Below are 22,447 nucleotides of genomic sequence, written 5' to 3' on the forward strand. Positions count from 1 at the left end.
TATATATATATATATATATATATATATATATATAATGGGGGCGTGACTGCTTTAAGATTGGTGAAACGATTGTGTAGCGCTGAAAATGTATGGAGACCCCCTCAACTACAGGGAATTCTGAAAATGCTCCTTATTTTTTTAAAAAGTTCAAAATGGTCAAATATAAAAAAAAAGTGGGGTGAGAGAGGCTCGAACTCTCGACCTCAGGATAACTCGAACAAGCTATGAGACCTACGCGCTAGCCAACTGCGCCACCACCCCATTCACATTTAGTTTAACTAAACTCTATTAAATTATTTTTATTCCTAATTTAAATCTATAGTGGGAATAAATATATTTGATTCGAATGTTGCAATTTCAGTCTAAATTAGTGGGTCTATTGATTGAAATGTTTGAAAATACAACTAATAAATGCTAAGGATCCAATCTTAAAAGTTAAAAGCTTTGGGAGCGAAGTGAAAAATTGGGCAATGGGACCATGGTGCATCATGCATGCAACAACTAACCCTTAATTAATAGAAATTGAAGGAGCTCCAAAACTTGTTGTCTCAAGCGCGCTCGCCACCTTTCGTCGGAGCCGTCGATTTCTCTCTCTCTCTCTCTCTCTCTCTCTCTCTCTCTCCTCATCCCCTCCCCTTTCTCGTGAGAAAAGGAGAAGGTATGCGAAATCCTTCACACAATCCTCAATTCTCACTTCGGCCCCTGGGAAAATGATTCAATTTTTATGTGATTAATCATAAAGCAGCTAAGTTAATTACATGTGTTTCTTAGATTCCTTTCTTTTTTTGCTCCAGATTGATCCCAATTTTGCTGTTTTTCCGTGAAGAAGGATCATACAGGTTTGCTAGGTGTTTTTATTTTATTCCAATTCGAGCTCAAATTAGTCAATTAATTTCCATTTCTGCTGCCCAAGTTTAAGAATTGTTAATGTATACTTGCTGCATTTTTTTTTTTTTTTTGATCGGTGATGAATATGGAAACGTGCCAGAGGGCAATTCTGAGTCTGAATTATGAATTTTTTTTTTTTTTTTTTTTTTTTTTTTTTTTGAGGTCTTGTTGATGCACGATGCTTATATTTTGCACCAGAAAATTGGGTAGATCATGAATAGTTGGCTAAATGCTCCTGGTTTCTTCCTTTTCCTTCTCTATGTTTAATTCGTGCTTACATATGAACATGTCGCTGCAGTGAGTGGAAAGTCTCATAAGGATTAAGGTTATTTCTTTTGATGTACTCTTGGTGTTTGATCTAATTGTTTAACGTGCCGTATTCAATTATAGAAGTTTCAGAAACTGACATTATTTCCCGACAGGAACTTTATTTTGGCAGAGTTTGAAATCAAAGCAATGGGATGTGTGGGGTTAAGAAAATACACTGACTAATACCAGCAGAAGTTTACTTGTGCCGTGTATTGTATCTTAGTTAAATAATTAACTTTTCTCAATATTTACGTAAATCATTGTTCTGCTAGTTTTGTGAAGAAAGCATGAATATCTCATTCCATGTTGATCAAGTTTCAACTCTTTCAATTTTTTAAGTATCTCAAGTTTTTAAGTGTTTTATTGCTAAGAGTAAAGTTCATCCTGTTATTTAATCTTTCCACTTTCAACATGCCATCAAATCTAACTGAGCATGGTAATATATTATGCAACACCAATTCATTTTTGTTATCATTCCTAATATGAATAAAGTATGTTTAGAGAAAAGATAATGGGAAATGTTTGTGTTAAGAAAGATTGATACAATTTTGTTTAATAGTGTTTTCGTGAAGTCATATATGCTGCATGGGCCAATTAAAAGAAAATTAGCATTTGCAGCTTGTAGTTTTCTATTTTTTTAATTCCGAACCTTATTTTAGTGCCAAAGCTATTATAAGACTTGAGCGATACATATTCTTTGGCATGTCTTTCCTTTTGATGGTATTTAGCTTTACGTGCTTAAACATAGTCAGTGGTGTCTATTGCATGAAGCTTTACAGTCGAGAATTTAGAGGATCTTCAAATGTATATCATCATCAACAAATTTATTATTCAATTTAGTGTTCTCAGTAATTATTAAGTAATGGTTCTTCATGATACTCTTGACACAAACTTCTAATGTAGGAAGATGGTCTGAATTTTGTCCTTGGTTCAAAAACCGGACAAACCTGTGGTTGTTGCAATTACTTGAAACATGGCATTAATTTATTGCAATTACAGGGTGAAAGATGTGTCCTTCCCTTCTAATGTTCTTTTCTTTCAAATCATTTAGCTAAATGATTTGTTCTGAATGCAACAACTTGATTGATTACACATTATGGATAAATATGGGGTAAATATGGGGTAAATCTTTTGGATTTTATTGAAAAAGGTAAATGGAATTACTGGTGTTGGTATTTGATTTTTACCTTTCGAACTTCATTTAAAGCTGTTTCTAATGTTCATAGTCCTTAAAAGCTTTTACACCGAGTGACATTTTACGATGTGTCGGATTTCCCCAGTCCATTTCAGATGTCATTGCAGTTAAAGATGTTAAATGTCTAAGTCAACGCTGAAGAATATTTACTCTGTTAATCAAGCAAAAAAATTTAAGACATGATACGTGTATTAGGCATCCAACACGTGGATGCAACTTTCATATGATCTTTTTCCAGTTGACAGGTTTTGTGTATAAAAATTCCCTTTTAACAGTGCCCAATTTGATGAAGAGGAAAATGTCACTCCTCACCTGTGAAGTCAATTTCGTTGAATGCTTGATAATTTTGTTAGCGAACAATTTCTTTTATCATTCTTTCTGCAGATGGATCATAACTTGCTATCTTGGGATGATGACATAATGGCCCATCGCCGCCTTAAGAACAGGGAGCGACAAAGAAGATACAGGGCGAAGAAGCGCCTAGAAGCCGATATGTTGAAATTAAGCATGTTAGCCCAAAGCTCCAAACCGAGTTCATCTCAAGCAACTGGAGGTGTTTCTCCAGTGGCTGCTTTTGCAGTTTCCGGGCCAATAGAACGCGTGCATTGCGGCCGGAAATGGAAGAAGGATGCGAGAAGAGCTCACATATCTGAAGAACTAGCCAGCCTTCCTCGCCTTCCTGCTCTTCTCCTTAGGTCTCCTGTACAAACTGAAGCCTGTCACAAGTGCTCTTCCCAACCCACCACCAAAAGGCAGTGGAAAATGGAGGCGAGAAACAAAATGGCCGCGACTTAATATACTCGAGAAATGATCGATACAGCTGATCGCGTGCTCCTTCAGAAATTTAGTTTTTAACAAACATAGTAAATATAACAGACAAAAAACTGAGAGATCAAATTACTGTTGGATTGTATATGTGGGTCCTGCATTTTTATCAAATTCTTGAAGACTTTCGTAATCGTGCTTGTGCTTGTGCTTGTGAGAGTTGGTGTTGATTGTTTATTTTTGATACACTTTCCTATATTTTGTAGGGAAATAAAGATGTACGGAGAATAACTGAAGAACAACACAAAGTTCGGTTGAAGAAATCATATATGGAAAGCAGAATGAAAAGAAAAAGAAATGCTTAGATATTTGCTTTGAGACTGAAACATCCCTCAGTGCCAGCAAATAACAGCAACACTATAAAGAAAGATAAAGAGCCGCCGCCGTCCCCGACTAGAGCTGCCATATGTATCACTTTTTCGCAGCCTCAAATTTGGATGCACAGCTGAGCAAAGTTCCATAAGTAGAGCATCTTCGAGCATGCAGATTTTTTATGCGCAGTTCCACAACAAGTTCTCTCGTAAACTGGTGGAGTTTTTGGAGAGAGTATATCTCGGATTCTGTTGGTTCATCATGCTTGCTAGTTACAAAAGCAGGGCATCTGCAAAAGCGCTTCCTTTATGCTGCTGCTTTCCACCATTTGCTTCCTTAGGAAGCCTCAATCATCGCATTTTCTGATGTTAGCTCCGCCACAAACTTGTCGAAAACGAGTATTGTATAGTTTACTTTTTTCCAATTAAAAATAGAAAAAACTTTTCGCGCTTCCTTAATGCCTAAGCCTATGAAGCTCCTCGGTACCTGCCTTGGACCCCAGACCTGCTCTTTCAAACTCGGCAAATGGTTCTGCTGGCATTCGGTTAAATCGAATGGGGTGCGCTTATCGAGTCAGATGTGCTCATGATCGGGCTCGATCCGACGGTTATTATGTTGTCTAATTGGATTAAAATTAATCTCGCTTTTAAATTGAAAAGCTATTTAAAGATAAATTCTAATTATATTAGGATAACAATTAATAACTGATTTGACCTTATCTATTACGCATAGAATTTTGAAATCTCTTATAAATATACGGACGATCTCACGTAGAAACCATATCCTCCATTAATTTATTATTCTATTGGGTTTTGAATAGTGAATTTGCGATTGTATTCGTTTTTAGTTTGATCCACCGCGAATTTGAAGTGATGGAGGATTTTTAAGGACGATCCAAGGACATGTTAATTAACGTTAATCAACTTCTACGATCCGGACTCGTCACGTTCTGCAAAAAAAAAAAAACGAATGAATATTTTCACTGTATTCTACAGGTTCAATAGTGTCCGAAAACGTCGCCGACTCTATACGCTCTCTCGGCAACGCGCGCACGGTTCTAGATTAGTTCTCTTGAAGTAGTTGCAGACTTTAGGCTCCTTAAACAAATCTGTTGCCGACTCCATAGGCTTTTTATTTTATTTTATTTTTTTCTGAGCAAACAAATACTCCCGATTACCGGCCAAAGAATCAAAACGAGAGCGAGAAGAGAGAGAGAGAGAGAGAGAGAGAGAGAGAGAGAGGCGATGTGGGTGGAGATCCTGTGCGGCGTCGTCATCTACCAACTTCTCCGGCGATACTTCGCCGGCGACGAGGAGTTCCCCGACGTCGACAGCTCCCACTCCGACGTCGCCTTCGCAGTCGCAGCCAGGTCCCTAAAACCCCACCTCCCCAACTCTATCTCTTCCGATCGGAAACCCTAACGCTAGTCGTTTCTTTTGGTGTTTGTCTCCAGGTTGGAGAAGATCTACGGTGGGAAGAGCTTCGTCGGACTCCGAATCCCCGATCATGACTCCGGATCTCGCTGCCACATCGACGTCGTTCTTGTGACCAAAAGGTCGGACTCTTGATCGATCTCGTGCTGAATCTTAAAACGGAAACAGCTTTATTTTATGGATTTTGATGGGGAATTTGTATTTCTTTGCAGGGAATTGATGGTTGTGGCAGTGCGGAACTTTGCAGGGTTTGTGGAGGTTGACAAGGATGGGAACTGGGTGTGCACCACCGATAAGAAACATAGGCCTGAAACCCACCCAAATCCGGTATGCATCACGAGTTCTTGATGTTTCTCCAGTTGGAGGAAATGTGTAGTTATTTATTGATGGAAAGCTATTTGCTGGATCAAAATAAATGATATGTCCAGTGCACATGCCTCTCAAGTACTTGATGCTTTCTTGTTCAATATTTGTGGTTTTTATATCTGATGAAACATAGTTTGGAAGAGCGATGATCCAGAAGAGGGTTGGGCCTCTAGACCAAAATATTCAGCAATTTTTAGGAGTATATTTGGAAATTAATAGACCAGATTTTAATATATGTAGTTAGGTGCTAGATGTTCGTGCTTTAATAGCATGAAAAAAAAAAGAATCATTAATGGATCCTCATATTGTGCTATGAGGTTCAGACTTCAGAGATATGTTTGCACATATCTCTTAATTTTGATCCAATAAATAGCCTAATTTTGATCCAAAGTAGATATTGCTTCAAACTTTATGCTAAAACCTTTTATATCAAAATTAAGTGTTATGGTATCTAACTACTTATTACTCTAAAGCTTATAAACTTTTAAATGTCAAAATATGACCAAAAAGTAGATATTGCTACAAAGTTTATTCATATTGTGCTATGTGTACTCATAGCTCCAAAGTACTTTTTATATTAGAACTGCTTGTAGTTCATGTGACTTGGTTTGCTTACTAAATAGAAACCTAACCTGGTAATGTGCTGCCATTGCCTTACATCTTCAACATTGTTTGAGGTATTTATTTTTCCAGTAATTTGGTATCTCAGGTTAGGGAAGTTGGCAAACAAGTTGAAATTCTACGATCATATTTGGAACAACGAGGTGTGCCTTTGCCTGAAGGACATATAATCGGCAGAGTTGTACTCCCAAATCCAAATTGTAGGTGCGTTTTGTGGTTCATATTATTGGCATAACATATATTGACCTAAACATCGGCATGTTTTATGGTATTAAATTAAAATTTCATGCATCATAGTTTCCATGTTCTGAATGTGCTTCTTATCATCTTTGTTTGGAAACAACACGTGCGAGTCTTTTCAAGGAAAATTTAAAATTTCTGCAGTAGTCCGAAAAACATGACAAAGATAGGCTTTTAGGCTGTTTCCTGTCAAAAGATGATGCCAATCTTCAAATACATATATTTGTTGTGCTAAGTAATTTCAGCTTTTTGGCTCATGGTTGAATGTTTTATTATCTACGTAGATGGTGAACCCTCATAGATATCAGGTGCCCACATATATAGAGTCAATCTAAGAAAACTTAATTATGGATGTGATGTTGTCATTGATAACTATATTATGCTCATTTTTCCTCGCTTTGAAATGGTCCACCATACATTCCTCGTTATCCTCATTGTTGAGTAGTTTTGCAGACCTTCCTATTCTATTACTTTCCAACCAGAGGCGATTTCATTTGACAAATGGAGAGAGCTCAAGCCAGATTCAAGTATTGGAATTTCTAGCTGGATAAAAGATGCATTCAAGGGAAGCAAGAGTGAGCAGGATGGATTCAATCAAAAGCTTGAATTTATTCTCAGTACATCTCCAATGTGGGATCGGTATAGTTTTTGACATAAAATATTTCCACAATCATTTATTTGCTTTTATCATGATCTCTCTTAACATTCGAAAAATATCCATGATTATGAAAAATACTGCAAATTCCAGTTTTTATATGTGAAATTATTTTGCAAAAAAATTCACTACAATTGGTAGGAAACTCCATTATGTGAGAGCTTAATTGAGCTAAGGCAATAGTTTGATAAGTTTTTTTTTACCGGAATCTTAAAGAAAGCTTCATGCGAACGGATGAAAATAATGCATTTACATGCTATAAAGGAATGCAAGACCATGTAACGTGTGAACATGTTACGTGCCTCCACATTTATCATTCTGGCAACTAGCTTGCATGCCATGTTGCCATGACTTTTTTCTTTTGTGCTCTATCTTGACCAAAACTCTACTTTGTACTAAAACTTAACGGGCTAAGAGAAGTCCAATGGCCAAATTGTTCATTGTTTATTTGCTGAAACATTTCAATACCTAAGATTACATGAACAATTCTTTTTTAAAAAGAAAACAAAATAATATATTAAATGGCGATAATTAGTGACCTCGTGCGCATTTAGATAATTATATTTCTTTAGCACATAAGGTTGGAAATGAAAGGTTCTCTTTTTCTTATTTGTTTAGTCTGCAAGTTACAGCTTTCTCTGCTCCAAGCATGGGAAAAATTAGATCTTTAAACAAATCGAAAATGTAATGTTCTTTGAAGGTTAGTTTTAACTCTTAACTAGAGATCTTCTGTTGAAATTTTTATTCCAGGAAGAGCTTATGTAATAAAATATCGCGTTCACATTTTGTTGTTATGGATCTATCTTCCATTATTGGCTTTACCTAAATTTCTATTGTAATACATCTGCATAGCTTTGTGCTTTTTTTTTTTTTTTTTTTTTGCTTGCTTCGACTCCACATTTTCCCTCTGTTTTATAGTTACTTTGGCTGATGTCATATCGCGAAATTCTAATTGGGGCAACACATATTTTTCAGCTTGGAACTCAAAGGTGATAGAAATATTCTTGGTGAATTCATGGAATTTAAGGGAAATCAAGATGATGTGCAAGCTTTGAGAAATTTAAAGAGATCAAAAGTTAGCCAGTTCATCATCCAGAAGCCCAGTATGTTAGGTTTTGGTAATTTCTGAACTCATATGCACATTCACTGTTTTTCAACTTTATTCATGATTATATTTTCATCATCTTACAGTAGCCTCTGCTCTTGGTGAAATCTTATTTAATGGGACTACACCGAGAGAGCCCATGCACAAATGCCAGCAGCATTGTCTGTCTTTAGTTGTAATCATATACTTTCATTTTAAGCCCGTAAGAGGGAGCGTTTCACCAACAGTTGACTAAGCATAAGAAACATAACAGGTCCCGCCCAATTTGGTAACAGCATTTATATCATCATATTGGAGTCATCTGTTACTTAAGAGAAGTATTTGGAGACTATTGCATGATATACCATAGATGTAGATGTGCTCAATTGTATTGGAAGTTACATATTTTGGTTAGTTGGTTGAGAAAACCATCCATGCTTGAGATAGGGGTCGCTAGGACCCCTAACTATTCACTTGTTCCTAAGAAACCTATATACAACAGGAGATGTCCCAAAGAAAACAATATCTATTGTACAATCACAATCGCTCAAAAAAAGATAGAAGCCATAATATTGGAAGTTGGTATCCTAAATGCAGGGAGGTCAAGGCTCCAAATTTTGTACTCTTCTCGTGACTATCGAAGTGAAGGGTCTTTAGCGTCTGAGTGGAAGGAGGTTGCTGTGAAGCCGCATACAGAGGTTCTGTTTCAGCCTCTTCACTCTAAGAAAGCTCGTAAGTTCAAGCTCTCAAGTGTAGTTTCTATGACGCTCAGTGCCTAACTTCAGAGATTGCAGGGCCACGCAGTGCTATGGTGTTACAGGTTTTGAGAAACATGTACACACTTATATAAATAAGTTATGTCTGTATATTTATTAGTTTATTGCTTTGTAGTACAGAAATTATAAAGTTCGTATTCATGTTGACAATTGCTTGATGCTTACACGATCTGATTATTTTGAGCTCCAGCGCGAGAATTATTATTCAGTAAGAATTTGGTGAAACAATGTAGATAGAAAATAAAGAAATCTCAGGGGTTCCACACAAAGCAGGTTTGTGAGAGCATTTAACGACTGAATATCAACCACTTGGGCCACACTAAGCGAGTTTGTTTCGGTATTTGTTAGTGTGACATTGAGACTTTGATGAGCAAGTTATCTTGTATTCTAGTGTGATAATGTTTGGTTATTAGAATGGTAGTTCATCCCTAATATATCCAAAACAAGCGATATTCAAATGCTCCGAATGGTTGATGAGTTGGAATATACGTCATGAAAAGATATGATTAGTTGAGGCACCATTTAAAATATCATATAAGATTGACAACACATCAACCACAACATTGAGTCGCCTAGTTTGAGCTTCGTCTGAGAAAGGCTTTCTAAGGCACGACCACCACAAAACCCACCAACCCACCGAAGAACAGGAAAAAAAAAGAAAAAGGAGAGAGAGAGAGAGAGAGAGAGAGAGAGAGAGAGGAGCGGAACCTTTACTAGGCAAGTAGTCGAGTACAAGTTTCCTCGTTAGTTCTCCGAGAATAGCGAGCATGTGATAAAAATAAACTGGTAAATTGATGTTTGTTTTCACCAGAGAACCGTTCATAAATAAGAACGGCAATGAGCTCATTATGACAACTTAAAGAAAATTAAATGTACAAATCCAAGAGCTGCCTTGAGGAGAAATTTTAAGTCAAAAACAGTTTTCAAGAGATCCTCCCCTCAGAAGGAAAACTCCTCCGGTAATTCCTGGAATTTACCTGACAAAAAGCTCTTGTACTTGCCCTTGAGATCTCCAACTGCCAAGACATGACAGCTAAGTTAGTTTTCATCAAAAGCAATCTCTGAACCATTTCCGATCACAGTGAACTTTAGAACTATAAATGCCATGGAGATGGAGCAACGGCATAGTTTTAGAAGTGCAATTACCCTTGGGATCGGCAGCTGGTTTGCTTTCTGGCAAGTTATTAGATAAAGCAGACTCAATGCGTTTTACGAGCTCCTTTCCTGAATTCCACAATGCTCATGGCAATTAAACCCCCGAAGAGAATTAAACTGACTACAATCTCCAAACAACTTCAGTTTTTAGCTTACCAGAGATGTGCTTGCCACCGTCATTAACATTGATTAGGAAAGATGGGATATTGTGTTCTTTCAACTGAAAAGATATAATAGTATGATGATATCAGTCTTATAGCATAAGAAGATGAAGCCACAGAGGAAATTCACTTAAGAAAAAGTAGCATTAACTCCAGACCTGTGAAAGTAGGGCATTTGCAAGAGAGAGCGGATCGATTGGGGAGGGACCCTTTGTGTAAGCAGGCAAGAAGTTCCCATCATTAAAGCCCGCTAAAAAGTGGTAGGCAGCTTGACCCGGAGAGAGTTTCGATACTGATGGAAGGGCTCCAGTGCTATGAGTTAATTGATTGAGCTATTTGTTAGTATGTTGAAGTTTATGGATAATGCCAAAGTAAACACAAGGTGATTGTTTTAACAAAGTCAATTTGTTGAAGGCCACAAGACTTCAAAATTTTAATTGATGTACTAGAGAAGCTATTTGCAAAATGGTCAAACTAGAAGCAATGCAGTTCCTTTTCTTCTAAATATCCAATAATTCTTATCCTGACATGTTGAGCGGAGTTTCTCAGGCTTTGGTTAAAAAAAAGAAAAAGTAGAACGTCTTACATTAAGAACTTAAGAAAAAAGTAAGGTGTTCATTTGATAATGACATTTCTAAACCCAAAGCCTCCTTCACTGGGATAGAATAATCATATAAACGGAAACCTTCTAGCCTAGCTCCCAATTTGACCATACTATTGAAAACTTTCTGATGACTTGTACCCTAGTTCCCAACTTGATTATACTATACTAATTCTTTGTAACGATCAAACGAAAAAGACACCTAATTACTTATTTTAGCATAATCTACCTAGGACAAGTTACTGCCTCAACCCAGTCCGGTAGACCTGGCAAGAGAAACAGCTTTCAACGGCTGGAAAAGATTTAAAAAAGCATAAACCTAAGGGTCCTTTATTTTGGGGGTATGCTGTGTTTGACAAAACTAAGTATCATAAATAGGAGTGTTACAAAATGTTCAATGTATTGCTTACCAAACTAGTTGGCTCATTAAGAAAGTAACTGTTTATTGAAAACGGTACTGAAAATAGTTTACTCTTTAATCTGAAAAGGAAACTTTCAGCATTTTAAAAGTTGGTTCTCCGTGCATTGCAAATGCAGAGAATCAAAAACATTTGTAGTCCTTCACAAGCACTTTCAATTGTTATCTCACAATTCTCGCTAGCTTGTCCTTGGTCGTTGTCAACATTACTAGCATTTTCCTCAACTTTCTAAATTATAGCCAAAAAGGAAAATGGTACTTTTTTAAAAAAGAAAAAGTCCTGGGAGAGTTAAGATCAAACAGAGGTGAAGACAAGACAAAGAAACTAGATTACACGAGAACAAATATAAAGAAGGGCGAAAAAAGGAAACATCGGTCAATGCTAACTAGAGAAGAGATTATATACTTCACCTATCAGAGGATGCAAAGATCACAGAGGCTGGCTTCTTAAATATACTAGGCGATGCAGAATCCTTGGTCTTAAAGAGCAGAGAAGACCCATGAGAAGAAATAACTACACCAGAATCAGTGGAAACCAAAGCCTTTTGAATATCCGAGTCCTTGAGAATCTCTTCTGGAGAAAATAGCAGAGCCACGGAATCACCAGACACAAGGAGCCTGAAAGGCACATTCAGGAAGCTAATTTAGAAATTAACTTGAATCTTCAAATCGAGAAAGGAAAATTTGCATTCATGTTCATACAGAATCATGTTTTTTACACACCCTCGTAAAATCTGAACTGAATTTCCACATGCCCTTCAAAATTAAATTTCTTACACGCCCTTCTACTTGCAAAAAATTCTCTACTAAAAACGGGGGGGTGGGGGGGTTGTTGGATCAAAATGACTCGAACTTTAGAGTACGGTATTTGTAAGAAACTACACTCTCAAGGGATTCACAAAGACACTTGAAGGTTCAGATTTTAGAGGGATAAGCATGTCATTAGATGATTTTGCAGGTGATATATGAAAAAAGCCACAAGGAGGAAAATTTAACAAGTTGAACCTGGCAGAAAGAGGAACTCCTCCTCTTGCAGATAGTACAGGAGCAGCCAAAGCTGCAAGAGCATCTTTCACACTATTCGAATCAGCAAAAGCTTTACCACATAAAACAAGTGAGGAACGCTCCACATCAGCTGCAGCAAATCCACTAGATTGCTGTTGGACTGGGCCAAGGATCTCCCTGATACTTGGGCTGCGTGAGTAGTAGTGATTGGAAGGAAATATGTCAGTCCATGGGGAAAGTAGAATAGACTGTTTACTAGGTATGATGGACTTCTGTTCAGGTTAATTTTTTCATTTCCTAGGCATAGATGCTTTGTAATACACGTTTAAATGTCAACATGTGTAATGAGAAAACAAAATTTTCAACCTTTGATAAATTTCTTCACCTAGTATATTTGAAACACTTTCAATCCATTCCATGTCCTAACAAAATCAACTCATAAGTTCTAATGAAATCAAATAGTACTATCCCAGTTGTTTAAGTATTGCTGACATAGAAGCTTTATTACTTTATCCTATCTTCGCATTCTTCTAACCGCTCCTAGTTTTCCTTTAGGGTCCTTATTTACTCTTATGCCAAATATTCTTTATGCTTTTCTTCCCTCTGCCCCAACAGTTGAACAAGGTACAGCTAGTTGCAAATGAAAACCAAGTGGAGGAGCAAGATTTAACAAAGATATGCTTAATGGGCCAGGTCCAGCCTTAATTTCACATAATAACTCAAATCGGCATGTAATAAGTTGGTTCATCTGAAGGTAAGTTCCTTCAACACAAAAGAACTACCTCAAGATGCTAAAATGCTAAAAATGAAGTTAGCAACATGGAAAGATGGGTGAAAATTTCAAGCAACCAGTACAGCTATATATGCGCCTAAATATCTCAGTTTAATTCAAATTCCAATTTTTGACACACTCATGTGATATAAAAGAGAAATTAAAGGTTCTGATTGTTTCATTAATGAAAGATTTGTAGCCATCAATACATGGAAATATAAAATTTGTATTACCTGATGGAGCTAGCAACATATACAGTCAGAGGGCAAGAGTCATGGGAAATTGCACGGGTAGGTGTTTTCCAGAGGACATTCGAGAACGACAGCAAAGCGGACGGGTTGTCACTGATGACACGAACCTTTGCATCACATTTTGAAGATGAACCGACAGCTCCATCTTGTACATAGACACTTGAGATGGATGAAATGTGAGAAGTAACCTAGAAGGGAAGAAATGATGAATCAGTAGGCCAAAATGTTGTCAGTAAAATATTGTAGACGCTATCTTATTTGAGGAGAACAATATCCATTTTAGTTCTCCTCAAACTATCTACCCTCAGACTTCATCACAACATGTTTCAAGTAAAATACTGAGACTTTTCCATGCTAAAATGTGGATATGAAGAGTATCTATATTTGTTCAAGTATAGTGCAAAAGAGCTATAGAGGAAACAACTGATAATGCATTTTTCTGGAAGATATCCCGGCAGAAGTAGGAATTAGGTCCCAACAAGGAATACAAATAGCTTGGAGTTCAACATTAGCAGATGATAGTCAGTAACTAATTGCAGAATAAGTAATGCTTCTTTCTTCGAGCATTTGCTTCCTTTAAGAAAACCAAGTATTCAATAATCTCATTTATTCTTTCAAGATAAAAGTAGAACCTCAAAACAAGTGTTAGGACAAACCTTGACCATTAAGAAACAGATAGCTGACTAATTTCAAGAACAGATTCTTAAGTTTTAACTTTTAAGCTACATAAAGTATAGCAACAAGAAATTTCATATGTAGGTATATGGATTATTTCCATCAGGAACATGAGCAGAAATATATAATGTGCGACTGCAGGACAATTGAACTACAGCCTACCTGTTTTAAAAGCTTTCCAAATTGAGCCTTTGAAACATCAGAAGCACCGCCAACAACATTTCCTCTCACATGAAGAGGAAGACCAGACAAGCTCTCTATGAACTCCACATGACAAGAAATGTGTTAGAAATGCATTAGATGCAAATCAATCATCACTAGAAACAAAATAATGAGAATAGGAAACTACCTACTCCTGTTGCACCGCTTTTTTGAAGCTCCGATGACTTCAAGTTATAAAAAGCTTTATCTTTTACAATTACACCTCTTCCAGCTAGAGCCCAATTTAATCCATAAGAAACTCCTGGGCCTTCCCTGCGGCATAAATAACTAGTCAAAATCCAAAGTAGGTGAAGATGACGATTTTAAGCTCATGTTTAATTTGCCCGACTGTGAGATTATATGAACATATTCCGCTTTGAGATTGGATGAAAAGGTTATATATATATGTATAGACGTTAAACTTATACATTTTCGCATACTTAAAAACAAACATAAAAAATAAAGGTTTTGCCACAGTTTTTACTCACCCACGCTTTTATATAGTGTCAATATAGTGCATACCATTATAGTCATATGAGAAATGCTAAAGCACAGAATAAGACTAATATTTAATTTCGTTGGTACGTGATCACTTCACACTCAGAGATTCTAGACCCAATAGTACCTAAGACAACAAATCACACGCATTGGTTGATTAAATGATTCATACATGGTACCAATTTATTACACAATATGCAGCTAGAAGAAGTTGCTCCAAGTAAAGGAGAAAAGCCAGCATGATAAAGAAGAAGATACCTTGGAAAAGTTATGGTTTCTCCTTCTTCCTCTGATAAGGCTGCTGAAACAGCATACTTCATAACCCACCACAAAGAGAAAAGGCAATGAAAGTTAGATGACAACAGATGATAAAAACTTCAGCACATTCGAATTTTTGTTGCAGCTAAACATTCAATCACAATTTTCATGCGTACATTAGTTAAATATTCAATCACAATTTTTATGTTTATTTTTTCGCAACAAGAAAATTTTATATCGCCTACATGAATCATGTTCCACCGCATAATTCCTTCTCGAGAGACACAACCTTCTCTACATTATATGCTATCAAGATTCAAAGATTGGAGCAAGTACCGAGCAAATAACCAAAACGATCCTATGTTCTTCGGAGGGCGCGCTTCTTGATGTCACGAAACGGAATCAAATGGATTTTCCCTAAACAAGTGATTCAAGAATACCTAGATCCACTAAGCTAAGAAGAGAGACGAACCAATTCCTCGTAGGGCGATCGCTAAGAGGAACCACTTGCTTAGGGACGAGAAACAGAAACCCTAAATTTCGCGTCGAGATCGAAGGACTCACGTGCCGTGCGATCGAGAGGGAGGAGGGAATGGGGGATCGGGTCGATCTCGAAGAGGAGAGCGCGGCGGCGCGCGAGAGGTGCCTAAGGAGCGCGCTCCTCATTTGGCGGCGGCGGCGGAGCAGGAGACCACGGAGGAGGAGGAGGACGACGACGAGGTGGAGGAGGAGGAGGAGGAGGAGGAGGAGGAGCAGGAACTCGGAGACGAACTAGACGACGGAGGGGGGAGTAGGGCTGTAGGGGTGGAGGAAGAGAAAAGGAGCGACGGAGGTGATTTTACCACCGGTGAATATGTGGGAATATGGGCGCAGCGGGGAGTATCTCAAAGTGAGACTTTCCTATCCGCCGTTCACGCTACTTTAAACTCCGTGTTGTTTTCATGATGAACGCTGGATGGGATGGTCTCACTTTGGTAATCCGCACCAATTCTTTTTGATCTGGATTAGTCCCTGCGGTATCCCGCGAGTGCTCTCCCCCCGTCCCTAAGGACCATCAAATTGGTCCGGCCCAGTGTCGTATTTGCGCCCGATCAGGCCCCTTTGCATTCGTCCTTTTATTTTATTTTATTTATTATTTTTCTTTACGGTTTGAAGGACGGTCATTTGATGCGAGGGCCAAGTTTGGACTGAAATTGTAGAATCAATATATATATCGACTTGGACTGGGTTTGTCGAGTTGGCCTCGAGCAAACTGACCCCCATTTTAGCCCAGCAAATGGTTAGAACATTGCTTGAAATGATGATAATGATAATCTGATAGATGCTAGTGCTAGCAACAACTGATAGTAGAGGCCAAATACAAACTGCAGAAGATAGTTATTTGAATTTAAATACTAGGTTAAACTTCAAATACCACCCTAGTAGTTTCGCACTTTCTCACTTTAGTATCCTGTGATTTAAAATGTACTAATTTAGTACCACGTGATTTCATTTTTCTCTTTTCCGTCAGCCGTTAACATTTCGTTAAATTATATACAAAAAACCTTCAGATAGTCCACTTAGATTTATCGAATATTCACTTTAGTATCTTTAGTTTTAACTTTGTTACTGATTTAACAAAAAAAAAAAAATAGTGGAGGGAATAACAAAAAAATATATATATATAAAACCACGAGGTACTAAATTAATACACTTTAAACTACAGGATATTAAAATAAAAAAGTGCAAAACCATAGAAGTGGTATTTAAAGTTTTTCCTAAATACTATAATGAATCACCATACCAATATTCACACAACTCCATCTAACTCAACATTTTCGTTCTTCAGCAAATTCATCTTTCTTTCTTGTTAGTCGATGCAGGCAATTGCTTGGGAAAACAGAAAACAGAAACTAAAAGAACTAATTTCATTCTAATTCACTGCATCGCAATTAGTGGTATTTACAATGAATTCAAGGTGTGAAGAACAAATTCAATAAGAAATTTGGATGATTTCTTCGATTTCAAATTGTTGTTCGACATACGATGAAAATAATATAGTCACGGGACTAGATTTTTAGATAACATAACTAATTCTGTAAGTTGAGCCGAAACGAAAGCAGGCTACGGTGATCATCCACTGACTCAACAGTCCATCCATGGCTCTGTTGATTCAGATCAGGAAGAAGGTGCCCCCCGACATTGAATCTTGATATGTACAAGAGGTGCGGTGATACATTCGTGAATCAGCTCAGTTTCGGCTTCGACTCGTCATCTTGTTGAGTCTTGCTCATCAGTGTAGGTGTAATGGAAATAATGCCAATAAAGAACAGAGTAGCTACTGATTGGAAATCGTAAAGGTCGCCCAGCGATCTTAACTCTCCCAAAGCAATTCCAGCCTGTTTATCACCACAAATAAAAGGGGGTTAAGAAATAGGAGTCTGTAAATTGTATATATATATATATATATATATATATATATATATATATATATATATATATATATATATATTGTTACTTTGAGGAGAAAGACACGTGACAAATACGCAGTGTAAAACCTTTAGGAAAACAAACAACATTCCGACGGAAAGGTCAATCTAGAACACTAAAGAGTCTCCACAAAAGCGAGAACGTTTAAGAGGTATCCATACATTTCACCGACGTAAGAACTATGCAGCAATTATACTGTTGAGCAAATAAGGAAAAAACAATTACCCTCACTGTGACATAGGCAGCTGGGATGAGGCCTATAAGGGTTGCCAAGAAGAATATGTGGTAGGGCACGTCAACAATCGGTGATGCAAAGTTAATGAAGGTGTTAGGCAATGCAGGAGTAACTCTGAGGAAAAGCATGTAGTTCAACAGCTTTTCTCTTCTCTTAGCTACCTGAAGAAAAAACAATGATAATAATTGTTGGCTCAGCAAAACGAGAATACGACTTCAAAGAGTATAATAAAACTTCAGAAAGTGCGAAATATACTAAATGAGACAAATAAATCAGCGATGGACCGTCGTGATTAGAATAACACTTCAGTAATATACGAATAAACAAAGGAGTCAGTAATCGGTTACCTGTGCTTGGAAGAAGCTGAGTTTGTCTGGCCACAACGAGAACACTATGGGCCTTCCTACCAATTTTGAGAGGAAAAAGCAGGAAGAAGCACCAGCTGTGGCAGCAAATACGACCAATGCTACACCATGAAAGACGCCAAATAATGCACCCGCAAGCAGAGACATGAAGATAGTCCCTGGAATCATGAAAGTCTGCATAAATATGTAGACGGCACAGTAACCCACTAAAACTTGTATCGTGTAGTCACTTGTGTAGCTCTCAAGGTGATCCCTACAAAATCAAAGTGTAATATTAAAAAACAAAAGAAGTTGATTAAAAAAAAAACCATTTATCACAACATGTGTTCACAACTTGTAAAAACAATTGAAGGCAGATCATAATGAAAGTTTTTTTAAAAAATAACAATAAAGATTTATGACCAAAAGATTGCATCGGACAATAGTACAATAAACAGAAAAAGGTAAAAGGTATTGTTACTTTTTTTGTGGGGGAAAGTAAAAACGAATATACAGAAAAATGAATAAAAGATAAAAATTTGCGGTGCATGGATTTGATCCAAGTATATAAGATGGACAACTGGCAAATGGAGGTGATAAGATAGTATGCAAAATACATGAAACATCTGATTGTTGCTTTGAAGTAATCTTTGTTAACTGTGAAGAAGAGGTTGCTTCCACTGCAGCGCTTATAACTTACAAGCATGTTGACCAATTTCAAAAATAAACAATGATATACTGACATTATTATATCACCTGATATAAGCAAAAACTGAAGGTTGTGGCAAGTTCGCGGTTACAATACTTTAACCCTTCCAAGTTACTTGGACATGATGAAAACATATGACGATTATTAACATTACTTAACAGATCTGTACCAGAGCAACAAAAGAATTGCTCAAAGAGGAATTACTTCATGTTATAAAGTTAAATTCAAAATTTCTAACAATTCAAATATATGAAAATAATTACTATAGTAAAAAAATTTTGACATAATTGGTGCAGCTGCACAGAAGGAAGATCTGTGTCAGAATAAGCAGAAAACTGAAATTCCTTGGTCTGATTAGGGAAGAGGAATTGCAGATCCAAGTGACCTTACGAAACAAGCATTATGATTAAGGAAGCCCAGTTAAATCTCCAATTGAGAATTAAATGAGAACATCGTTAAACTACCATGTATAAATGTACAATATGAATGAAATAGCTTCATCAATTGAGTTTGCACCATGATTTACCTATTTCCCAAAACTCCCACCATAATTTCACGTAGTTTCTACCAAATTAATGGTGCATGATAACAGAAATTCCCTTAAACAGAAGGGAAAAAAGATCATTAAATTCCAAGCATTTTACCTCTTACACAGATACTGTTTCATTACCGAATAGAACAGAAGGAATAACAAATAAAGCATGGACCCAAATCAAAATATCGTCTCCAAACCTAGATTTTATCTCGCATCAAAAAGGCGAAGAACCAAATTTCACGTCTATAGATATTTCCCCGCACCAGTCATATCAAAATCTCACATTTACTCTTCAAATCCCCAAATTTCCAACATTTAACACTGTTCCATTACCAAATTACGCAAAAAACAACAAAAACCACCAATCAAACGTAGACCCAAACCTCAAAACCACGAATCTCGCATAAAAAAACTCAAATTCCGAATCAAAACGAGGGATCCCAAATCAATACCTAAGAATTTGGAGCTCCTCCAATGTGCGGGGCAACTTGAGGAAGCTATAATCAGAGGCGGGCATCGACAGATACACCCCAAAAAGCCCTAATCCGAACCCCGCCACCACCGCGGCCGCCGCCACCGCCTCCCACCCCGTCAATTTGTTCTCTCTCCCCATCTCCCTCTCTCTATGCAAAATTAGGGTTTCAAAGAGAGACTAAATAATAAAACAAGCAGCCCTTGGGCGAGAGATTATAGAGGGGAGAGAGAGAGAGAGATGGGAAAGGATTAAAAAGAAACACAAAGAAAGAAAAAAAAAAAAAAAAGTAAATGAAAAAGAAAAAATCTAATCTAATTATTTCCTCTCCTTTTCCCCTATTATTCGCATCTTCGTTTTTGAGAATTGAGATTAATGTTTGGGGAGCATCCTCTTTTAAGGATGTAATTGAGGAAAGGAATATTCTTTTTTAATTTGAATGGTTCGGTGCAACAAATGAGTATGCTACGCTTACGCAACAGTGTACCCCAAAGAGTACCCTGTTTTTTGAAGTGAGGAACAATCAGTTGTTAATCGATGCACGCCGAATCACCAATGACTGTTGGATTTGGTACACTATCGGTGCATTTAGCATCACCATTACTATAATTCATTTTATATCCAACGGTCCAGCAGAGCGGACAGGTGGGGCCAGCTAAACACGTGGACGGATAAGACAAACGTGCTAATTAATTATCGCGTACCGCGTAAATTGTAGCTTCTTGGACTCTGTTGTTGGAAATCCCAAATTTACCCAGATTTAATTTTATATTTTAATAATAATGTGGTTTTTATTTTATGCAAAAAAAAAAAATTGCAACTCTATCAGATGCACGGTATTTAAAAAAAAAAAAAGTGACCATAACATATTAATTTAAACTTTTAAATATTTTATTTGTGAGGACTATATTATTATTTTGTTACGTGTACGTATTTACAAACCTTTTGCCTTACTGAATTTTACTAAATATATTTGTGAGAACTATATATTTCACGTGATGGAAAGTATTCAAAATTAATAATTTTAATGACTATGGTTAGCTGTCTATAAGTTTAACGGTGTAGAAATATTCAAATCATATAAAATTTTAATAGAAATTTTTTTATACTATATAAAACAAGATTAATATTTTTGATTTAAAATTTTAATATCATATCATTACATTTTGTGAAATTTTTATTTTCAACAGTTGACTTTAAACCCCTTTGATCACTAGGCAAATGATATGAAAAAATCACGAAAATTATTTTCTAAATCAAGTTTAACTGAGCCGGTCGTCGATTCAAAAATTTCAACATCGAAAACGATTTGAAAGCATAGAAAACTCCATGCTTCCAGAAATATACCAGCCTCACTCATATACTTGTCACTATTATATTTTTCTTTAATTACATGGATCTCCAACAATGCTGCATTTCTAATTACATTCAATCAAAATATCTCTAAAAATTGTTAAGAAATTCAAATGCAAAAATTATTATAAAGCATTTATCATTTCAAAGTTGCTTAAATTAAGAATGAAATCAATTCCTTAATCTCCTGGCCCATCCTGGCTCTTTACTCTCTTGAAGAACCAACAATTAGTGTCTTCCTTATTTATTTATTTGTTACTATTTTTATACATATTTTTCTAATATTGGACCCGACTCAATTGAGGGAGTTTTTTTCCAACTTGGCATCTTTTAAGGGCATCAAGGCACGTGGACTTGTCACGTGGAAAACAACAAGTAACATGCACGTTTGGTCCTTTTATTGATAGATAAAAAAATAAAAAAGAAAAAGATGCTGAGATTTTTTTTTTTTTTAGAGATATAGATAACATGCTATCCGTTTCGTTTATTTTTTTAAAAATAAATTTATTTAAAAATATAAATCAACTAGGATTCGAACTCGGGACATCAGATACGAACCACCAAGTCCTTTGTCACTTACGTTAGGAACGGTTGATAAGATGCTGAGACTTACAATGTCTCTACGGACATAAATACAAGTTGAATGGGTCTTGTTTATGCTAAAATTATAAAATATTTTTTATGCATTTATGCTAAAAAAAAAATTCCCCCCCTTTTAGAAAAACTTGCACAAAATGTTTGGGTCAACAAAAAAATATTTATGCATTTTTGAAAGAGTCTATTATATTTATTGCATGTACATATTTGTATGAGATTTAGATGTTACATAAAAAGCACTAATTACATGTGTGTTTTTTTAAGATCCACTTGTTCTATTTGTCATTGTCCTAATCAGAAAAAATTCGTCCCCGCTACGTTGCCAGATCCATAAAAAGACAACGGTGAATGCGACGTGCTCCCTCATATTTTAACAAATTAATTTGAGCCGTGAAATGTTGTTTAAAAACATTAATTTCTAAACTTGTCTAACTTCTCGCAATATTATTATAATTAGATTATTCGTTATAACAAAATTCAATTTTCACTCTTCACAAGTTTGTAATTAGATTTGAATACAAAATGCAAACTTAAAAACTAATCAAGCTTAAGGAATTAAAAATAAAATAATAAAGAAATAAAAAGTTTGGAAACTCTGTGAATTTTACAAAAAGCGAAAATCTCAACTTTGGTCCCCCCAACCCCACAAGAAAAAAGAAAAAGCGTTACTAGTACGAAATTCTCTTCAACTTTTGGTGGTAGATACTATAAATGAAAGGACTCTGACATGACCTGCAAACTTTACTACTATTACATTTAAAAAACAAGTACCTGTAATATATAGATATAAATTTTACATCTGCACCAATCTAAAATTCTAAATTTTTAAACAAAATTTAAATTTTTTTAAAAAATAATAAAACTAGGAAAAAATAAATGCCTCTGGATGAGTGACGTATAGAATCTACACCTAATTTAAAAATGTATAAATAATATTACTCACATTAATGGTGATACTATATAACAACTACTAACTACCACAAGAGAATAAATATAGAAAAAAATATAAGTAAACAAGTAAAACATAAGATTTT

General features: G+C 36.2%; 3 protein-coding genes, 1 long non-coding RNA gene and 1 other non-coding gene across 5 annotated transcripts; 2 read left to right on the forward strand and 3 right to left on the reverse strand.

Moving 5' to 3' along the window:
- On the reverse strand, window positions 175-261 carry TRNAM-CAU. The gene is given in 2 exon segments: window positions 175-210; window positions 224-261. It is a non-coding gene; the product is annotated as a tRNA-Met (tRNA).
- Window positions 459-4,002, forward strand: LOC109707329. Its single transcript, XR_002215469.1, has 3 exons — window positions 459-658; window positions 795-839; window positions 2,777-4,002. It is a non-coding gene; the product is annotated as an uncharacterized LOC109707329 (long non-coding RNA).
- On the forward strand, window positions 4,570-8,908 carry LOC109707573. Its single transcript, XM_020228950.1, has 7 exons — window positions 4,570-4,898; window positions 4,983-5,084; window positions 5,175-5,289; window positions 6,038-6,153; window positions 6,643-6,828; window positions 7,820-7,962; window positions 8,526-8,908. The coding sequence occupies exons 1-7, from the start codon at window positions 4,774-4,776 to the stop codon at window positions 8,705-8,707; spliced, it is 969 nt and encodes a 322-aa protein (XP_020084539.1). The 5' UTR covers window positions 4,570-4,773; the 3' UTR covers window positions 8,708-8,908.
- LOC109707572 (phosphoenolpyruvate carboxykinase (ATP) 1-like) lies at window positions 9,391-15,544 on the reverse strand. Its single transcript, XM_020228949.1, has 11 exons — window positions 15,264-15,544; window positions 14,700-14,755; window positions 14,092-14,216; window positions 13,905-13,999; window positions 13,050-13,255; window positions 12,045-12,233; window positions 11,451-11,657; window positions 10,179-10,332; window positions 10,016-10,079; window positions 9,851-9,928; window positions 9,391-9,720 (listed from the first exon to the last, which is right to left on the reverse strand). The coding sequence occupies exons 1-11, from the start codon at window positions 15,363-15,365 to the stop codon at window positions 9,644-9,646; spliced, it is 1,353 nt and encodes a 450-aa protein (XP_020084538.1). The 5' UTR covers window positions 15,366-15,544; the 3' UTR covers window positions 9,391-9,643.
- On the reverse strand, window positions 16,588-19,839 carry LOC109708284 (uncharacterized membrane protein At4g09580). The gene is made up of 4 exons (XM_020229958.1): window positions 19,444-19,839; window positions 17,751-18,021; window positions 17,394-17,564; window positions 16,588-17,077 (listed from the first exon to the last, which is right to left on the reverse strand). Exons 1-4 carry the CDS (start codon window positions 19,602-19,604, stop codon window positions 16,925-16,927), a joined length of 756 nt encoding a protein of 251 aa, XP_020085547.1. The 5' UTR covers window positions 19,605-19,839; the 3' UTR covers window positions 16,588-16,924.

The sequence above is a fragment of the Ananas comosus genome, linkage group 3 (assembly GCF_001540865.1).
Source record: "Ananas comosus cultivar F153 linkage group 3, ASM154086v1, whole genome shotgun sequence".
In the NCBI taxonomy this organism is placed as follows: Eukaryota; Viridiplantae; Streptophyta; class Magnoliopsida; order Poales; family Bromeliaceae; genus Ananas; species Ananas comosus.